The sequence below is a fragment of the Oncorhynchus nerka genome, linkage group LG2 (genome assembly GCF_034236695.1).
Source record: "Oncorhynchus nerka isolate Pitt River linkage group LG2, Oner_Uvic_2.0, whole genome shotgun sequence".
Classification (NCBI taxonomy): Eukaryota; Metazoa; Chordata; class Actinopteri; order Salmoniformes; family Salmonidae; genus Oncorhynchus; species Oncorhynchus nerka.
The window spans coordinates 27,881,173-27,902,927 of NC_088397.1; the positions used below are offsets into that span (position 1 = coordinate 27,881,173).

General features: G+C 44.4%; 1 protein-coding gene across 1 annotated transcript in view; it reads right to left on the reverse strand.

Annotated features, from left to right (window-relative positions):
- The window catches only part of LOC115133617 (zinc finger protein GLI2-like), a 72,124-nt gene that overhangs the window by 21,624 nt on the left and 28,745 nt on the right, over nucleotides 1-21,755 (reverse strand). The window contains exons 3-5 of the mRNA XM_065025532.1: nucleotides 18,145-18,250; nucleotides 9,741-9,940; nucleotides 6,657-6,836 (exon numbers count right to left, since the gene is read on the reverse strand). Of these exons, the coding sequence (XP_064881604.1) occupies nucleotides 6,657-6,836; nucleotides 9,741-9,940; nucleotides 18,145-18,250 (486 nt within the window). The remainder of the gene's footprint in view (nucleotides 1-6,656; nucleotides 6,837-9,740; nucleotides 9,941-18,144; nucleotides 18,251-21,755) is intronic.

A 21,755-nucleotide genomic window follows, 5' to 3' on the forward strand; every position in this document is an offset into this window, starting at 1 on the left:
AATATCCTAAGGATTTAGAGAATGTAATGTTGCAACTGTGAGGTTTAATAAATTTGTAATTGTTGTACTGTAAATGTTAGAAAAGCTGCTAGCTTAGAGCTAGCTCCGGTTACCTTTTGGCTAGTTCCGGTTAGCTGTTTGCTAGCTCAGGTCAGTTGGTTGCTAGCTTCTAGCGCTGTGCTAGCTTGTTCAGTCATTTTTCAATAATTAGCATTAATCTCAGTTGCAATAGTATTGTCTTTCTATTATCCCTTCTTACACTTGGGTGAATGTATTTTGAGCATGGATATAAAGTAACTTCTAATGAGTTATACCAGTCTTTAAAAGTTGTCATGCTTTAGAGTCTCCTATGGGGCTATAGTGAGCAACAGTCAACCACATAATTATAACCTAAACAAGTGAATTCCAGTTAAGAGTAAATGTGTGTGGGGTATAAATGTAAGGAATTTTTGGATTGAAATTCGATTGGAATGTAATCATTTATGTGTGAATTTATGTATTTTTGACATGTTTATGAAATAATATGTCAGGGATTTATGAGACAAATTATTAAATACACCTTAAAGAAAACAAAAAATGTAAATGCAATGAAAAGACAGAAAAAGACGATTTGTACTTGAGAAAATGTTGAATAAGATAATTGAGAGAACCTTTGAAAGAGAAGCCACGTTCTCCTGTTTCATCATTTATCCTGTGTTACAGGAACGATTATCTGCTCCACCAGTCCCAAAACTGGGACCTGTAACACATGCATTACATACAGTATATATACAGTACCAGTCAAAAGTTTGGACACACCTATTCCTTCAAGGGTTTTTCTTTATTTTTACTATTTTCTACATTGTATAATGATAGTAAAGACATCAACACTATGAAATAACACATATGGAATCATGTAGTAACCAAGAAAGTGTTAAACAAAGCAAAATACATTTTAGATTTTAGATTCTTCAAAGTAGTCACCCTTTGCCTTGATGACAGCTTTGTACACTCTTTGCATTCTCTCAACAAGCTTCACCTAGAATATTTTTCCAACAGTCTTGAAGGACTTCCCACATATGCTGAGCACTTGTTGGCTGCTTTTCCTTCACTCTGCGGTCCAACTCATCCCAAGTCATCTCTATTGGGTTGAGGTTGGGTGATTGTGGATGCCAGGTCATCTGTTGCAGTACTCCCATCACTCTCCCTCTTGGTCAAATAGCCCTTACACAGCCTGGAGGTGTGTTTGGTCATTGTCTTGTTGAAAAACAAATGATAGTCCCACTAAGCGCAAACCAGATGGGATGGTGTATCGCTGCAGAATGCTGTGGTAGCCATGCTGGTTAAGTGTACCTTGAATTCTAAATAAATCACGACAGTATCACCAGCAAAGGACCCCCACACCATCACACATCCTCCTTCATGCTTCACGGTGGGAACTACACATGCGGAAATCAGACCAAAGGACAAATTTCCACTGGTCAATGTCCGTTGCTCGTGTTTTTTGGCTCAAGCAAGTCTTCTCTTCTTATTGGTGTCCTTTAGAAGTGGTTTCTTTGCAGCAATTCGACCATGAAGGCCTGATTCACACAGTCTCCTCTGAACAGTTGATGTTGAGATGTGTCTGTTACTTGAACTCTGAAGCATTTATTTGGGCTGCAATTTCTGAGGCTGGTAACTCTAATGAACTTATCGTCTACAGCAGATGTAACTCTGGGTCTTCCTTTTCTGTGGAGGTCCTCATAAAAGCCAGTTTCATCATAGCACTTGATGGTTTTTGCGACTGCACTTAAAGAAACTTTCAAAGTTCTTGAAATGTTCTGTATTGACTGGCCTTCATGTCTTAGAGTAATGATGGACTGTCATTTCTCTTTGCTTATTTGAGCTGTTCTTGCCATAATATGGACTTTTACCAAATAGGGCTATCTTTTTTACCACCCCTCTACCTTGTCACAACACAACTGATTGGCTCAAACGCATTAAGAAGGAAATAAATTCCACAAATGAACAAGGCACACCTGTTAATTGAAATGCATTCCAGGTGACTACCTCATGAAGCTGGTTGAGAGAATGCCAAGAGTGTGCAAACTGTCATCAAGGCAAAGGGTGGCTGCTTTGAAGAACCTCAAATATAAAATCTATTTAGATTTGTTTAACACTTTTTTGGTTACTACATGATTCCTACATTATTCCTTATGTGTTATTTCATAGTTTTGATGTCTTCACCATTATTCTACAATGTAGAACATAGTAAAAATAAAGAAAAACCCTGGAATGAGTAGTTGAGTCCAAACTTTTGATTGGTACTGTACACACACACATATACATATATATCCCACACCATGCTTGATCTATAATGGCTATCAGTTTAACCTTTTATGCCATGTATGTAGCCTGCTTACTGCTCCTCCCCCTATCACTCACTCCAAGCCAATTTAAAAGCCCAGTGTCTCTCTCTCTCCCTAAGGGAAGGCACCCACTTTACCACTGTGAGATATTACGAATGTTTGCAAATATTTGTGTTTATTTCATACAGGCAGAAATAATTATATCGAGTCAATATTTTCTTTTCCTCACTATCATTGTGTCATTTCCTATCCTGCCCAACTCTGTGCTATTTCTGGAGCTCCAGCGAGAGAGACAGACCTAGAGGAATGCTCCAGCTCAGCCTAGCCTCTAGCTCAGCCTGGGACTGGGTGATGGATGCTAACGCAGCCTCCCTCCGACACCCAAACCCCCTGGTAAAAGAGCAGCACTATCAATAAGTGCTCAAGATTGATTCCCAGCTAATACAGTAAACAATTTGTCTGAGGTGATGGAAACCGAGCCTGGCAGAAGATATTGTTGCAGTAAAATAAACTCATCTCTTATCCGGTGCTGGAATTATAGCAGGGGAAGGAAGTAAAGCAGAGGACGGATACTGGGATGGAGATGAAAGATGAAAATAAAAAACCTAAAACAACAATCCTCAGACAACTTTAATGTGCCCTAGTGACACACATTTTCAGCGTACACGGTCTAAAATTTCAATAATACAAAATGCTCCAAACAAACGGCTTCTATTCTGTTTGAAAAGATCTTAGCTCTGTTGTCTTTCAAAATCGATGCATCGTAAATGGCAACCTATTTCCTACATAGTGCACCACTTTTGACCAGGGCCTTATGAAGGGAATAGGGGGTTATTTGGGATGCACCCATAGGCCACAGTGACCTCATTAAGATTCAGTGTAAAGGATAATACATCTAAGCCTAAATAATGTACTTTAATTAAAACAGATAAAAATCTCACTGTGATCGAAATAACATTCTGTACTTCACTTTGGTAAATGAGGCCAATTTAGAGAATTGATTTCAACTGAAATGCATGCAAAGTGTTTTTGATCGCTCTTATGTTCATGGTTTATAATGTGCATTTTGTCACAGTTTATTTGTATACGTCTCTAAGCTACCTGGTCATACTTTGAAAAATGACAAGGTAGGATAATAATTACATAATAACAATCCAATAATTACTTAATGAAAAAGTGCCACTGTGTTTAATTTGCTACTAGCCAGGTACAGCAGTTACTGTAACCAGCTGTTTAAACATATTTTAAGAATAAAAGCCTTAAACTGTATCGGTAATGTGGCATTTTGTAAAAATAAATAAATAATTAAACCCCCAAATCACAGGTGAAATTCATAAAGCTGGTTATCCTCTAATTTCCTATGATATGTAACCGGTGTGCTTCTGGAGTCCGTTGCTCTAGGGGGGCCAGTGATGTCAGCAGGAGAGCCAGTCAGCCAGTTGTTCAGGGCTCAACAGGTGCTAGACATTAGCAGTGGTGTTAGTGGAGCCAGTCCAGAGTAACAGTGTCATTAGGACCTGTGGGATAATAACCAAAGACACTGCAACCGGACGTCCATAATGGCTCTATAACATGTGTTGCCAACACCAGGCACTGCACCAGCAGCTCTACACAAACAGTGCCTCGGCTGATTAAACTCAGGCTACTGTACCACCACAGAGAATAACATGCTGAGCCATTATTCTTAGCAGAAGCTCTAATGGCTAGCTGTCATTTTTACATTTGATCTCCAATACAGTAACACACACGTGCTCAGTTTGAGTGTTTTGGGACTTTCGGAAATGTCCTGGGACATAATGACCAGGGCTGGGGTCAATTCGAATTGAAGGCAGTCAGTACAGGAAGTAAACTTGAATAACAACATTTTTTTTTTTTAAATGCATCTATTTTCAATGACTTCTCAATAAACAGATGAGTAGAAGATATTTATTTTTAAAATTTACCATTTACATAAAAATAAAAATAAATCACTTTTAAATTAAAATGGATCTCAGCCCTGAAAGGGACTCCACCACTGTCTCTCAGGGGATATTTCTGCTGTCAAACGTAGTATAAAAACATTTCTCACATGAGCTGTTAAAGACATTGAGCACACGATCGAGGGAGGGGGTTCGCATTGGAGAATACGTGTTGTAATTTAGCGGTAGTTAACTAGTTAATAACTCAGGTTCATCCTAAAAAAAAAAGCTGAGGTGAATTTAGCCCTTAGTATTTACATTGCATTACTGGCTCTATAGTTTCAGTGACTGGGACAAGCCATTCAGAAATGGCAGCCTTATTTATCTGTGTTAGCGGCTCACCTCAGGGGAGATGTGTTTATTAATGTGCCACTTCCCCTGATAAATGAGGTAATGGAAAGCCGGGCCTGGCGCTCACCACACCTCTCCTCGTCCCCCCTCCCCTCGCAGCACCTCGCCTCCCTTTTCCCCTGTGATTTATGTCAGCAAGCCAGGTACCAGGCAGCGACCGACCGACTGCTAGGCTGTGTGTGTGGACAACCGACTGCTAAGTTGTGTGTGTGGACGACCGACTGCTAGGTTGTGTGTGTGTGTGTGAAGTGGACCCCTCCTCCTCCAGAGGCTGAGCTGGCCTTGAGTCCTGAGTGGCCATGTCACTAAATAAGGCTGGCTCTCACACTCACAGCCTGCTCTGGCCAGGCCTCCTGGAGAAGCTGTGTGAGCCAAAGTGTCTGTGGTCTTACTTAAACTTTTTCTTCTCCTGGTAGTTAAGGTCCATTGTGTCTCTGTGTAGCATAGATATTACACTACTAACAAGCCAAATGCATCATACAGTACACAGCATTTGTCTTGGGAGCTGGGCTACAGAGAGGCCTGCTCAGTGTATTTCACTGTTTGGGAATTAAGTTATGACAGTTTTTATACGCACAGCAAGCTGAGGCCTTTGGCTGCGTGCCCCTGGTTGGCCTGAGCAAGCAGAAGCTTGGCCCAGACACAATGCAGCACAACAGCTCATTCAGAACCCCGGGCCTGCTGGATGCTGTACAACTCAGAGACTGGAGGACAATGTTTACTCTCTCACAGTACACCCAGGTAGACCGACTAGCCTCAGAGCAATAATTTAACTTGTACAGGACAGGTAGCAAAACTCACTGTCTGTGTGTCAAATCAAACCCTACCCTTCACCTGGGGCAGGGGCCCGATCTCTCTTTCTCTGAGTGTTTGGAGCGAAGTGTGAGCTGCTTGAGGCGACATCTATGGGGTGAGTTGTGTGTTTTATCGGAAGAGGAAGCAGTAGTGGTAGTAGCTACCATAGCAACACCGGTAGCAGTGAGCCTCATATGGTGACGGATCAGGGCCGACAGTGTCTCCTATTGCCTTAACGTCTTTCGGGATTCCTGTAAATGTCACGCAGCGATACAGTAAAAGGCAAGTGAATATCAGTGGCTGTGCTAATCTGAACCCATCTGTTATATAGACACAGTCAACTCGTTTGATATCCACGCTTCTGTATCGGGTGGTTTTTATTGTCGTGTTCCCTCACACCACACTACAGCCTAATGGGTAACGCCACTGCACGGTAACACTATCCCTGTGTATAATAGTCCGTCTCCCCCTTAGACACCACTACCCTTTAAAGGTGACAGAGGTAGTTGAGGATGAAAGTAGGCATTCATTACATTAAAACATATTTCTGACTCAGGCGCCCTCTGCCTCACCCCTCCTCCCCCTGTCCCCCTCCTCCCCTCTGAATGAGCAACCTCCTCCAGTAAATGTCGTCTCGGTACAATCAGGTCTGTAGTTTATGGAATGTCCTGGCACAGACTTGAGAGAGGGAAAATACTTACTGAAGCTATACTGTGGTTACAGTACCTGAGGGCTTCTTGCCCGCCCTTTGAAGTTGTTTGTAATGAAAAATGTATAAAAGCCTCTTTTTTTTTTTAATGTTCTGCTGCCTACAGTTCCATTGATCTGGGGTTTCATCATTCTCCTAAGGTGAGGTCGTTGCAATCTCAGGGTTGCTTTTAAAAGGTAAATACCTTCCAATACAAATGCCACCATATCATAGTCTTAGAGTACACACCGGTACCAACAGAGGAAGGGGCAGGGGACACAAAGAAAATCGTTCCCCTAAAATGAATGTTACAATTCATACCCACACACTTCCACGGGTGGAAGTCTGGGAACTGGCGAAGTCTGAGAACTCCCCACTGTAAATCAGGAATTGAGTGAAAAAATACTCGTAAAAATGTTTCCCCTTTTGTTCCCATGCATTCCAGCCCTTCCCACACAGACAGTATCAACCTGTTGTGTAGATACAACAGATATACGGTAAAGAGGAGTGGGCCTCTGTGGTCCCAGTCTAACTCACCATCCATGGGGGTGATGTAGTCTGGCAGGTGTGCAGCTGCCGCCCCACCCCCCTGCATCAGCAGCTCTCCGTAGGGGTTACGGTGGCTGGCCATCAGGTGGTAGTACTCAGCAGGGCTGGCTCCAGGAGGGGGAGGGGGCAACCCAAACAGACCCCGCTCTTTCAAGTGTTCATGCGCCACTGCAGGGGGAGAGGAAGGAGGAGAATGAGGGAGGGAAGACCGACATTAAAGGAGAGGAAGGAGGAGAGGAGGGTGAGAGAGTGAGTGAAGGGAGGAAGGAGGAGACGAGGGAGAGAATGAGTGAGGGGAGGAAGGAGGAGACAAGGGAGAGTGAGTGAGGGGAGGAAGGAGGAGACCAGGGAGAGAATGACAAGACAAGAACATTGCAGGGAGAGGAAGGAAGGTTTAGGGGGAATGAATGAGATGAAGAGAGAGAGATAATGAGTGAGGGGGGAGAAAGACATTCCAGATTCCAGCCCCGGTTGGTCTACTTGGTCTCACCACATGCTGCCAGAGCAGTTTGAAAAGGGTTAGGGTTAGGATTGGCGACATCGTGGCCCTGTCCTAAGGAGACATTATCTACATCCCAAATGGCACCCAATTCCCTATATAGTGCACTACTTTTGACCTGGGCTCTGATCAAAAGTAGTGCACTATATAGAGCATATTGTGCCATTTGGAATGCAGTCATTGATGCAGGACAAGAGGAACGGGAGGGAATGGGAGGGCTAGGCTGGCTGGGCAGTGAGGTTAGTGATGTGCAGTGAGGCGTGTCAGAAGTCCTGCAGATTAAGGAGAGAGAGAGCGAGAGAGAGTGAGAGAGAGTGAGAGAGAGAGCGAGAGAGACAGTGAGAGAGCGAGAGAGAGAATGAGAGAGAGCGAGAGAGAGAGAGAGAGAGAGAGAGAGAGCGAGCGAGAGAGACAGCGAGAGAGAGAGAGAGAGAGTGAGAGAGAGAGTGAGAGAGCGAGAGAGAGAATGAGAGAGAGCGAGAGAGACAGCGAGAGAGAGAGCGAGAGAGAGAATGAGAGAGAGCGAGAGAGACAGCGAGAGAGAGAGAGAGAATGAGAGAGAGCGAGAGAGACAGCAAGAGAGAGAGAGAGAGCGAGAGAGAGAGCGAGAGAGACAGCGAGAGAGAGAGAGCGAGAGAGAGAGAGAGAGAGAGACAGCGAGAGAGAGAGAGAGAGAGTGAGCGAGAGAGAGAGAGAGAGAGTGAGAGACAGCGAGAGAGAGAGAGAGGGCCCCACTCAATATTCCTGCACATTTCCTCCAACTCAGAAACAAAGTAGTGCTGGGGTTTCTCTCTTTGAAAACACACACACACACACACACACACACACACACACACACACACACACACACACACACACACACACACACACACACACACACACACACACACACACACACACACACACACACACACACACACACACACACACACACACACACACACACACTGAAGGAGCACCCTGAATCCTACAGTGACAATGGTGTTAGTCTGTTAACAACTACACCCAGTAAAGCCCTTTTAAAAGTGTCAGGGGCAATAAGAGTGGGATATGGCCTATAGCTGCTGTTGAATAGCAGCACTCTGTCCCAGAGGCTTCCAAAGTCCATCTGTTTCTCCAGGAATTTAGAAGGAAATATCTGCTCTGTTTATAGTTTGGGTCAGGGTCCAGAGGAGGAAGAGGACCAGGACTCCCCTCTTTTTCTCTCCCTCTCGCTCCCCTCTCTCTCTCCCCTTAATGTGTCACCTCTTCCACTGTAAGTGATCTTTCAGAGACAATTAGGCCGTGCTGCGCTAAAAGAAAACAGACATGTGCTTGTACTGACTTCATATAGCAGAACCAGACCGTTATTTTCTCCTTCTCTCTCTCTCTCTCCTGGATCACATAACCACTTAAATGGAGGGAGTCACTTTGGATCAGCACAATGAGGAACATATCTTTTGAAGCAGTCCGATGAAGGCCCGAGCAGAGCTGAGCCGTCCCTGCAGTGCAACTGTTCTTTTTTTCCCCAATCAAATGAACAGAAAGTCCATAGAAAGAGAATGTGAATGACGAATAGAACACAGCAGACTGGGCCCAAAGGAATCCTGAGGCCTGTCAATGCTAATGTCATGCTAATGGGATGTAGCGCAGGAACGGCAATAAGAAAAGAGCAGCAGAAACTCTGCCTGTTCTACCCCTGTTCTACCCCTGTTATATGCGTTGGCCAGCAACTAAGAAGAGATTTTCCTGAACCCATTTCATTTCTATGGGTAGTGTTCTATATTAAATCAGTTTTAATTGAAAACTAAAGGAACAAAATCCAGACTGAAACACGGTTGCCCTATTCTAGAAGATATAACAGTTGTTTTTGAAATGGCTCACATAGGAACATCAAACGTCAAACTAAATGTCCGCCGTCTCTCAATGAAATCCAAGGCCGTCTCTCCTCTCTCTCCAAACCACCTATTTGCGTCCCCTCAACTGAAAATAGCCTCCTTCATTTGCTCCCTCTTTCCCATGGCTTTATCACTGCGAGATCTCCAACCCTGCACTGCTTATTTAACTTTAAAAGCAGGACCACATTACTGTTGACAGACTGTAAAAGGTGATTTATTTCCTATTCTGGCTCCTCGCCTCCACCCGTTATTGTAATTCAGCTCTGAGGTAAAGGGGGAAAGTTGGGGGGAGTTCCATTGGGACTGTTTTGTTTGATCAATTTCCATGGCTTTCCAATAACCCCCTTGTTATATTGAACACGTGGTGAGAAGAGGGAGGTCAGAGCTTCACAAAGAGCAATATGTAGCATATATGACTAATTTATGCAACGATGTAGCACCGTCTCTATGTGTCTAACCTAATCTGAATGCCCACTCAAACATGCTGTTTACTGACAATCACAACAGCAAATCCCCTCTCCGCACTGAAAACAATTGCGTAACTCTTCAGAAGTGAGAATCCTTCAATTCTCCACCAAGCTTTCAGTAATAGATCAATGACACAATTCCTTCTGTTGGGATCCACATTGTAAGGTGATGCTCATGGCAGTGAATGACCTTGGATGTTGCACAATCTAGGCATGCAGTTGAACTCACAGTCTGCAGGGCTGAGTCCGCGGGCCGCAGAGATCATGGACAGGGTTGGGCTGCTGTGAATGGAGCGGAGGTAGTGCCCCATGTGAGGGTTGAAGTAGGGGTGAGCGGGGCTGAAGGGGGACTCCCCCGTTCCGGCTGCGTGGGGGGACAGACGGATCAGAGAGATGTCTGACATGACCGGGCTGCCACCTAGTCCAGGACTGGAGAGGAAAGGAGAGGAGAGGAGAGGAGAGGAGAGGAGAGGAGAGAGAGAGAGAGAGAGAGAGAGAGAGAGAGGAGAGAGAGAGAGAGAGAGAGAGGAGAGGAGAGGAGAGGAGAGAGAGAGAGAAAGAGAAAGAAAGAGAGAGTGTGTTATTATCTTAGTTCACGTACACTGTGGTTCATGGCGTATTTAGACGGAAACTATTGAACAGTTTCTTGTATCTCAAGTTCCTGTGATTTTCTTTAAGTTACAATGGAAATAAAAACAGTTACAAATGAAAGTAAAACAACGGGACCCTCTGCTGCATCTCACCTGACCTAAGTCCTTACATGACATAGCCTAAGGCCTAACCATTTCCCCATCTGATACTACAGAGCGGTGCAGACCGCGCTGCGCGATGCAGTCAGAGCACTCGTTCACACACACACCTGAGACGTTTGTATAAGTGTATCAGCCAGCCAGGTCTAAGCCTGAATAATGAATCTAAGGTGAATCTGATACGCTCTGTCTCCTTGCTCTGTGTCTATAGACTGGAATGAGAATGAGATCACGTCTAATATCATGGCCTGCATCCCAGATGGCACCCTATCCCCTAGTGCACTATAGGGCCCTGGTCAAAAGTAGTGCACTGTATAGTGATTAGGGTGCCATTTGGGATGCAGGTCATTCCACATCCTATCAGGGCTTTGATCTGGAAATACGTTGCAACAGAGGTTTCCTGTGAGATGGGGTCATGGAGCAGACTGTGTGTGTGTGTGTGTGTGTGTGTGTAACGCAGCCATGCAATGTAATGATATTACAGCCCTACGGCATTACCTGATGTCGCACTAATTTACCTCATCCACAGACAAATATACTGTAACATCAGGCAGACAGGCAGGCAGTCAGGCAGGCAGACAGATAGACAGATAGACAAAAGGTTCAACCCTCAACATTAAAAGACGTTGGTCTGGCTCTGGCACTGTAGCTGGTTTCAGCATTTCACCTGTTATTGATCCTTTAATCCCAGACAGGGATGATATTGAAGATATATCAGACACAGTGTGACTGATATGAGTTCTAACCTGACCCGGAGAGGAGAAAGTGAGGAACTCATGGCATGTCAATGAGAGGTGTGTCTCCTGCCTGGTTGCTGCTAGCTGTACAGATAGATCCTCTGACAGGCTGAAGATCAGAGGATACAGTAGCACACACCAGGTAGTCTCTTCCCATAGCCACTGTATGTCTGAACCTCTGGGGTTGGAACCATGAGTCTGGAAAGCCAGACTACGCACTATGCAGGAGATACCAGACTCATTTTCCTTCAGCACACCAGAAACTAGTACATACTACCTCCATTCAAATATAGATATACCCAGACGGAAGACTTAAAGCAGGTTGAGTTTCTAGAGTTTCTCTAGTTACCCTATGAGAAATGAGTGTACAGTTTAGTGTCTGAAGCTGGAATCTTTGTCTGTTTGTACTCTTTCTCTGAGACGCTTTTTGAATACAGACCCATATTGACCTCAATCTCTCAGTTATCCCCAGTACTGTCTGTCTCTAGGGGCCGGTTGGTCTGTGCTTGACCCAAAGTGAGTCCACTCCGTTTCCAGTAAATGCCCCCCAGACGACCAAGGCTTGTCTCAAAGCCAACTTTCTGCCATGGGACTTAGCTAACAGATGACCATAAAAGGGCTCTGTCGTTGGCCTGAGAAGAAACAGATATTCCATACACAGAAAGCCTTTAGATTACTGGGCAACTTAAAACTTCAACTTGATATTATCTGCCTATAGCTCAGTCAGTCGCTCTAGCCACAGACCTTTTCATCTCCCTGAGTCTACCTGTACCATGGGAAGGAGTCTACTAGGTCCAGAGAGTAAAAAGGAATCACCAAAGTATGTGGACACCCCTTCAAATGAATGGATTCTGTCACGCCTGCTCCCGCTCCCCTGCTCTGGTGCTCAAAGGTGCCAGGCTGCCCATCATTGCTGTCACGATCGTTATAAGGAGTGGACCAAGATGCAGCGTGGTATGTTTCCATCCTTTATTATTGAATAGAAAACTTAAAGAACAAAACAACACAAACAACCGAAACGTGCCGCTAATAATATGCTCAACAGGCAACTATACATAGACAAGATCCCACAAAGCACAATGGGAAAATGGCTACCTAAATATGATCCCCAATCAGAGACAACGATAAACAGCTGCCTCTGATTGGGAACCATATCAGGCCAACATAGATACACAATTCCCCTAGATAACCCACCCTAAATCACACCCCGACCCAACCAACATAGAGAATAAACAGCTCTCTATGGTCAGAACGTGACAATTACGCACACCTGTCACCATCGTTACGCGCATCAGCACTTCTTTGGACTCACCTGGACTCCATCACATCTTTAATTGCGTCCCCTATATCTGTCACTTCCTCAGTTTCTTCCCCGTGTGAGCATTAATGTTGTTTTGTTTCCCTTGGCCAGACGCTGGCTGTATTTTGTTTCATGTCCGTTATTTATTAAATATTCACTCCCTGTACTTGCTTCTCGTCTCCCAGCATCTGTCCTCACAGATTCGGCTATTACAGCCATACCCGTTGCTGACAGGTGTATACAATCAAGCACAGAGTCATGCAATCTCCATAGACAAACATTGGCAATAGAATGGCCTTACTGAAGAGCTCAATGACTTTCAACATGGCACCGTCAGAGGATGCCACCTTTCCAACAAGTCAAGAGGTCAAATTTCTACCCTACTAGATCTGCCCCGGTCAAATGTAAGTGCTGTTATTGTGAAGTGGGGCAACAACGGCTCAGCCGCGAAGTGGTAGGCCACACAAGCTCACAGAACGGGACTGCCGAGTGCTGAAGTGCGTAGGGCGTAACAATCGTCTGTCCTCGGTTGTAACACACACTACCGAGTCCCAAATGGCCTCTGGAAGCAACGTCAACACAAGAACTGTTCGTTGGGAGCTTCATGAAATGGATTTTCATGGCCGAGCAACCACACACAAGCCTATGCTCACCAAGCGCAATGCCAAGCATTGGCTTTAGTGATGTAACGATTGCTGCCATTGGACTTTGGAGCAGTGGAGACGCGATCTCTGGAGTGATGAATCACACTTCACCATCTGGCAGTCCGACAGACAAATCTGGGTTTGGTGGATGCCAGGAGAACCTGCACCAATGCATAGTGCCCACTGTAAAGTTTGGTGGAGGATAAATAATGGTTCGGGGTTTTTCATGGTTCGGGCTAAGCCCCTTAGTTCAAGCGAACGGAAATCTAAATGCTACAGCATACAATGACATTCCAGATGATTCTGTGCTTCCAACTTTGTGGAAACAGTTTGGGGAAGGACCTTTCCTGTTTCAGCATAATATTTCCCCCGTGCACAAAGCAAGGTCCATACAGAAAAGGTTTGTCGAGATCGGTGTGGAAGAACTTGACTGGCCTGCACAGAATCTTGACCTCAACTCCATCGAACACCTTTGGGATGAATTGGAAGGCCGACTGCAAGCCAGACCTAATCACCCAAAATCAGTGCACTAATGCTCGTGGCTGAATGGAAGCAAGTCCCCGCAGCAATGTTCCAACATCGAGTGGAAATCCTTCCCAGAAGAGTGGAGGCTGTTATAGCAGCAAGGGGGGGACCAACTCCATATTAATGCCCATGATTTTGGAATGAGATGTTCGACGAGCAGGTGTCCACATACTTTTGGTCATGTAGTCTATGTAACATTGTGACTCGAGAGAGAAGCCAACGGTCGTATTCTATTGCAGCAATACAGTGTGATTGCGTCACGAGTGAAGCAAGACCTATTGTTGGATTTGAAGGAGATAACGATCTGATTGATAGTTAAAATGCCTCAACGTCATTAACCCTCGCAACATCATGAACTATTAACACGTCATCTGCATGAACTGACAAGACCTTGTCATAGAATACCCCGGGGTTGCCGGGGTTACAGTAAGCTATTTGCATAGGACCTGAGATGTTTGAAAATCATAACAATAGCAAGCACCTACATCAGGCATCAGTCCCTTCACAAGATCATAGACCTGAATAGATTTAACTGACTTTTAAATATGAATCACATAAATATTGATTTCTTTAGCCAGCAGTCATGCAAAAAACGAGAAATACTTAACTTAAACAAAACCCTCGTCCACAAAGAAGAGTAAGGCCTTTACTTAAAATGATACAATGTAGAGAGAGCAGCACCCTAAATAAGTAATACAATATTCAAATGTTAAAGGCCCTCCCGTGGAATGGTTTCATCATTACTCTGCGGAGGCCTGGGCTTCAGAAGCGACGGGAGCTTCAAACATACAATGCCAGGCTGTGGAGCGTATCTGGGCCTGGCGCCCGGTGGGTGTGAGATCAGGGAGGTTGTGGGGTTCTCAGTCGCTCCTCCAGTCCTACCCTGGCTGTTAGGACTAGACCAACGAGTTGCTAGCCTAGCCTATACAGTTGTATACTTGTTCTAATTTGTCCACTTAGTGTTCTGTCTGAAACACTTTGGGTAATTGAACAGTGTATGTTATCCCCCCCGGCTGTTCAGTTGACGGTGGTTTTATATAGGCTGTCTGGATTTAAAAGTGTGCTCAATATGAGATATCAGTTGTATAATGAGGTGTGGATAATAATGTGTGTGTGTGTGTATGCTTTGTGTGTGTGTGTGTGTGTGTGTGCGGGTGTGTGTGGTGCATGTATGGCTGGTGTGTGTGTGTTTGTGTGTGTCATCACCCTGCGCTGGGCCTCTGCGGTGAGCGACACTAGAGATGAATTACACTGTGACGGTGTCTCCTCTGTAGCTACCTCAGGGCTGGAGATGTGATTTAGATAAATCACATCGTCCACTTCAGGGCTGGAATGAACTACTGCTGTGGATTTATATGGGCCTGGACTGCAACATAATATGGATGATTTGGGCTTAAACTTAGCATGCAATACTTTCAGCAGTTCCAAGAGGGGGGGGAATTACTTACAACAAACAGTTGGATTGTGGGGTTTGAAACAATGGAATGTTAACATATCACTATTTCTGTGGACACAACCATCCTTTGTTGACTCGGGTCAGCACGGTATTGCTCCCAGTGGCGGTCAGTGCCGTTTATGATGAGGGAGGACAATTTGTATATATTATTTTTACAACATAGGTGCGCACAGGTCAAGAGAGCTTATCTTCGGTGTAATCATTAGTCCAACAGATGCAAACGAGAGTTTCTATTGGACGAATTCAGTTGTTTTTTTTTTGCTTCCGTTTAAAAAACTTTTTCCAACAGAATCGGTGTAATGAGTACACCCCTGATTACACGTAAACACAGTTCACTTTCATAGCATTCAAGGTGTATTCCTTGGATGCTATGCTTTCAGTACTAGATTCATTCTGTGATCCTTTGATTGGGTGGACAACATGTCAGTTCATTCTGCAAGAGCTCTGAAAGGCTTCCTCTGGAAGTTGTCATAATTAGTGTCTATGGAAGGGGGTGTATTGAAGTCAATGGACCCAGAGAAGGAAGGAAGCAAGCTCTCCTCCAGCTACACCATGGTGCTATCCTACAGATTGCTGTTGAAGTTACAGTAGACCTTCATTACAAAACAGAGTGTTTTAATCAACTATTTGTTGACATGGGTATATATTTTGCATAGTTGTATCTAAAAAGTAACTTTTTAAATGTTTTAAAAATGTTATTTGTATTAAATTCACTGAGGAGGATGGTCCTCCCTTTCTTCCTCTGAGGAGCCTCCACTGACTTCTACCTACTAGGAAAGCTGGCCAACCTGTAGCATTATTTGCCGATTGTTAAAACATCTACTAATTGTTGTGTTTAAAACTAGAGCTGACAGGTAAAACTGTAGAAACAGTACTGCCGTAATAACATTAGAAATAGTCTTGCTTGCCTGACTCATAGCGATCCACTGTGGGAAGAAACTACACGATTCGCCCTTTTTAAAAATGTACCTTCTGGGCTGACAACACTTTACCAATCAACCAAACAAGTCATCTCTGCAGAGTTGTTCCTGACAGCTCTAAACAAACAGATGGGAAATGGGAATGAGACAGCGATTATAGAGTCGTTAGAACTGAAGTCACAGAGCAACAGAGCCAGAAGCTACAGTCTTAGGATATTAATGGGAGTGTTGCACTCACTGGCAGCCTCTGTCAATGACTTGATCTGATCTTATAGCCCTGGGCAGTTTAGTAGACGCAATCCGCCTCATAGATAATAATGGGCAGACTGAGACACTGTTATTCCCCCCCCCCTGGTCTGGGATACTCAGGATGGGAGCAACAACATCTAAAGAAACTGAACCACAACTTGTGCACTTTGTTTTAATGATCATATTGATAAAGGTTAAAAAAAATAATAATTAAATTCTCTCTGGGAATAATGCGTGTTAAAATGATATCATATTCTCTCTGGGAATAATGCGTGTTAAAATGATATCATATTCTCTCTGGGAATAATGCGTGTTAAAATGATATCATATTCTCTCTGGGAATAATGCGTGTTAAAATGATATCATATTCTCTCTGGGAATAATGCGTGTTAAAATGATATCATATTCTCTCTGGGAATAATGCGTGTTAAAATGATATCATATTCTCTCTGGATTGTCCTTCGTTGGAAAGTACCTAACTATGCTGTAGCTGTGCTCAGATCTTACAACAGGTCTTCGGGTGAAAAACTACTCCTAAAAAGTTTTGGGAGGTTTCTAGAACAGCCATGATTTGTCATAGTGTCATGAATGCCGGGACAGCTTGTGTCAACGCACACACTCCATGCGGGTGGTTTATATCACAGCTTCAGTCCAAGCTCCTGCATAGCTACCCGGCACAGCAAAGGAGGTTAGTATCCCCATCCCTACTGTTCTCGGTCTCTAGCTGAACCACTGCTTTGAGCCCAGGACTGCTCCTGTCCTCTCATTTGACAGTGATTAAAAATCTCTCCTCCATACAGTAGAAAAACCCCAGAAGAAGAGACTCTTCCCACTTCCTCCCACTGCCGCCGCTTCCTCCCCACTTTATGACAGCTGTGACAAAATAACCAGCCCTCTCATTATGTTATATGCAAACAATGATAAAGGGGACTGTATGGAGATGTCATGTTCGACAATCAAGCAGGGGACCTCTGACACGCAGCCACCAGCGTATAATAAAGTGGGCCTGACTGCCGCGTCTCCTCGACAAATGACACCACACTTAATTTGCTGTGCAATGTTCCTGTAATTAGAGTGAATTTGGCACAGGCACGGGGAAAGACAGCTAGATCAAGGTCTTGATGAATTAGGGGTCCACTGTCAAGATCAAATCACATTAATCAAGGTGGCCGTGTGTAGAGACAGATTTTCTTCCCCCTCTACTTCCCTGGTGCTGTGATAAATAGCCCTGCTGAAGCCAGGCAAACAGTATGTATCACCATCAAATCTACTGAATTGAAATGGAAATTAAGCCGAACACTATTTCCAGAATTCTATTGACTTTTTTGTGTTTTACTACTATCGTTGTTAAGATAAAGATAACGTCGTTACTATAGCAAAGTCAAAAAACGTTCTGGTTCAAAGAACTGAGATGTTGCTACCAAACCAATCATGGCCACTACTAAGCAAGCTAATTATCCAACGGACAGCACAATAACCTGAAAGTTGAATGAAGGTACATGTAAGCATCATAGAACCAATTACCATACTGTATTGGAGACCTCTCTACTTGTACTGTGTGGGAGAGTAATGATGTTGTTTTCTTGGGACCAAACAGATTAGGTCCACTATGACACAGTAAGGAACGTAGAGGACTGTTGTAGGTAGAGGGGGAAAGGTTGTGTGTGTGTGTGTCAAGTCATTTGTGATGGATCCAGCCCTGTACAGCTAACTAATGGAAAGAGGATGTGTATTGGCTGGCCACAGGCTTGTAGGTTGATACCTGGCAAAAAAGCAACGCTGTCCCCCATAATCATCAACTGTTATAGGAAATGAGAGATGTAAGGAACAATGTTAACATTCTGTATGAAATGACATTGGATAGTAATTTGTAAAGATAATAATATTTCACCTGTTATATTAAATCTGGCCAACACTTTTGCTCTCATCCTTTAAAGGGAAGGTTGCCCTTTAAATACTATGCAGTGATGGCTAAAACAAGGCCATCTAATAGCTCATTTCTATCTATTAGTGTAAACAGCTTGTGTATACAGTAGAGACCAGCCTGACTTACCCATGCATGGCATGTAGGGTGTGTGGTTCATAGAGGTATCTTCCCTCATGGTGACGCATGTCAATCGGGATGGGCGTGTGGAACGTCGGGAAGACGTGGTGAGGGGCTGCAGAACAGAGAAGAAGAGGGCAAGACGGAGAGAAAAATTGTTCAGACTCATAAATAAGAGCTGGGCTTTTCAAAAGCTTCGTTTCAAAGGCAAAACGGGGCTACAATAAAGCAACATGAATTTCAGTGCACGCTGAGCAGTTTCGCCTAAAATATTGGCTCTATCGCACAAGAGGAGTGGAATAAATAAAGAATCAAAGTCATCCTAAGAAATCCTACATCTTGAACATAAAAGATCTCCAACTGGGCTTTTGACAAAGACCTGCAGCTAGTCAGTCTTTGAACTAAGAGGGATGATGGACTGCATCAAGGAGAACTGGAGTCCCGACGCAAACCGGGCCTGACAGCATTGGGAAGAGGCTTCTTCTTCTAGCCCCCTGCAACAACACTACCCATCCAAACAGTAACAGCACCTCTGACGTCTGAGCAGGCGGTAGACAGTAGACACCGTAGACAGCACTGACTGGGTAGTATAGTGTACCCAGCTACTCACTCAGTCACACTCTAGTCTAAAGCTTGTGATTATGACAGAATCAAATTCCCGAAATGGCACAGTATTATTTAGCTGTGAGACAAATTATTATTCAGGGTTATTACAGGATTACAGCTCAGAGTCAGAGCTCAATGAAACACACATGAAATAAATGGTCCATTTAATTTACTTAAGATATATTAGTACATTTACAAAATATGTCTTAGTAAATGCTTAGTAATTGAGGCCGCTTTCTCAGCAAGGCTGTTGGAAGAGACCTAATTTTTGTTTAAGACACACCGATCATTTTAAGATACTTTTCAAAGTCACGTTAGTGTATTAGGGTTAGCATGAAACGGCTTTAAAAACAGCTTTACAGTCTCTTAACCAAAACCAGACTCAAGGACACAGGAATTGTATTATTTATGTCCGGAAACACAAGAGAGCACAGCTGGCCACGCATGGAAAACGGAAAAAAGCAAGGAAAAAAATGGAGGTTTTATGAGGGTCGGGTCATTTTTTATAAAACATTGGTGTTAGGCATTTCAAGACAAATTTGAGGGCCCCCAAGCAGACAGTCAAGGAGCAGGCCGGTCTCCAACCAAGGAACTCCCCCCTGCTAAGGCACCGGTCAGTCTTGGATCCAAACTAACAGGAGGCATCCCTCCGCATGCGGCATCCCACAGCAGCTGGTCCTAATTTATGTTTTACAAGAAACTCCCTGGCTGAGATTGTTTCTCCACCCAGAACCTGTTGAAGTGAACGCTATGCTGCGTCAACTGTAACAGCATTGCCGTGTTTCACAGCAGAGATTTCGAAAGCAACCCTGGATGACTCTGGCCTGAGGGTGATCAAATGGAATTCAGTGAGGAGTTTAGAAGCTAAAGTCTATCACTATCTCTCTCCTGACCACACCTCTTTAATGGAGAGAGTGCTGGGCAGGCAGGTCACTCCTGAGGAGCTGAACAAGTTCTTTGTGTAGAGAGGGCAGAGTTTGTATAAGCTAAGGACACAGAGGTCAGAGGACAATGTGGGCGGAGAGGAGCCGGGCCAATCCTCTTATACTAGCATTCACAGAGGAGACCTCTGGTAATCTGGGCTGAAATAGGAGCTGTTCTGTCCACCCACCACCACAGAGTGGTTTCTGTAGTGGCCTGTTTGAAGGGCTTAGTTGTAGTGGAGCTTTCCATTCTGGGAAGACTTGGTGCTCTTTCTAAACATCCCTGTATGAAAGCCAGTCGAGAGGGGACCTGCTTTACATCACAAACAGCAGTGAAGTACCTCGGACAAAACAAACAGTGAGAAGTCAAACCACCAGGCAGCACTAGTAAGGTCACGGGATATGTGTCATGAAGACCGTTGCCTTGTTTGCAAATACAGAAGTTATAGAGTTGCACATTTCACTTGGCAGGTCATGGATACTGGGCAGCGTCCCATCGAGTCAGAAGAGACTGTTTATAAAGTGCTGAAAGGACAGGGCCGTTGGAAGACCGGTTCTATTTTAGCGTTGTTAGAGGGATCAGACTAGGAAGCAGGAGAGGAGTGGTGAGAAGCGCGAAGAGGCAGGAAGCGGGGGCTATTTCTGGCTCACAACCATCCATCACCGACAGGGCTGTATACAATGAGGAGAAGAAGAGGAGAAGAATGGTGCATCATTCATAAACAGTCCCAGCTTCGTTATTTAGTTCCCCCTCCTTTCAGTAACGTCCCACACCATGGAAAGAGAACACTCCGATTGCCAGACTGCGATCCAACCTCATCAAGACGCCACTTCACACCATTAAATCAGCTGACATGGTCACAGCTATAATACACAGTCTTATATACACGCCGTCAAACAGTCACTCGTTTTCAGTTGTTCTCTTCAGAGCTCGACAATATGTTTTTCCCCCTTTCTGTTTGAGATGAACTAGGACCTTGTTTAAAGGTGCCGATCTAAATGGGCCTTTGGAGTAATTCCCCATTCAGCTGGTACCTACACCCTTCACTGAGGTGTAATCCAAGCCGCCCCCTGTAAAGTGTTCCAGTGGGGTAATATGAATGTTGGCAGGCGAGCACTCTGACAGCCGCGGCAGCGCCATATTTAATGTATTGTATTTGAATTATGTCCCTCATTCACCAGGTACACAATCTTCCTTGGCTTTTCTCGACAGTCTCCTTTTTCTTTTTATCACTGGGCTCAGTCGTAAAGATAATAAACTTCTGGTTTAAGGTAATTACTTAAATCAGGACAAACCTGTGTGTTAAGCAGTGCTATTAGGCGGTGTGGTGATTAATCAGACCTGTAGCGATGGTGTGATGCTGCTGGGTGATTACATCCACTGTGTAATCAGTCTCTGGGAGACCCTTGCAGTCGTTAAGTACCTAAATGAACACAAACAGCATGCTAACAACACGCCGCTTATATCGGGCCGTGGCGGAGGACAGAGGCCCATCAGGATGTTTGGTAATGCCAGCCAGGTAGCCACCAGCACAACGCAGCACAGTGATGCATGGAGGTTATTGGTAGGTGACTCAGGACCCAGCTGGCAAATTCTGATAACTTCCCCCTTCTCTCCCTGTCCGGCAGCTCATGGTGGGGTAGCGTAAATATTACACTGAAGGTAACAATTCAAATTGACCAATAACAGGAAGGACATGGTGGAGCTTTTGGTGTAATTCCTTATAATCACATTTGTATTTTCAAAGCTTTAAAATTGAGAGGCTACTGAGAGCTATTCCGAAAGCCAATCGGAAAATCTAAAGCCGCTTGTTCCCCTGTCATCTCCCAGAGTGCCGTGCAGCATGAGGCCCTGTGTGTAACAGCAGTTGGCATGGGGTTTTGTAGTTAGGACCCCAGGCAGATTGTACTGGAGGTATTTCCTGTCTGAGTGAGGCTAATTTCCCCCCATCATTCTGCTAGTAAGACAGAAAAGCTTTTAATTTCACTGCTGAGGTCTCTCCTCCCAGGATATCCATTAATCCGAGTGAGCCTATTACGCCCTCCAGATCTGGGATCAGTTTGGACCTGAAACAAGAGGGATTTATTTTT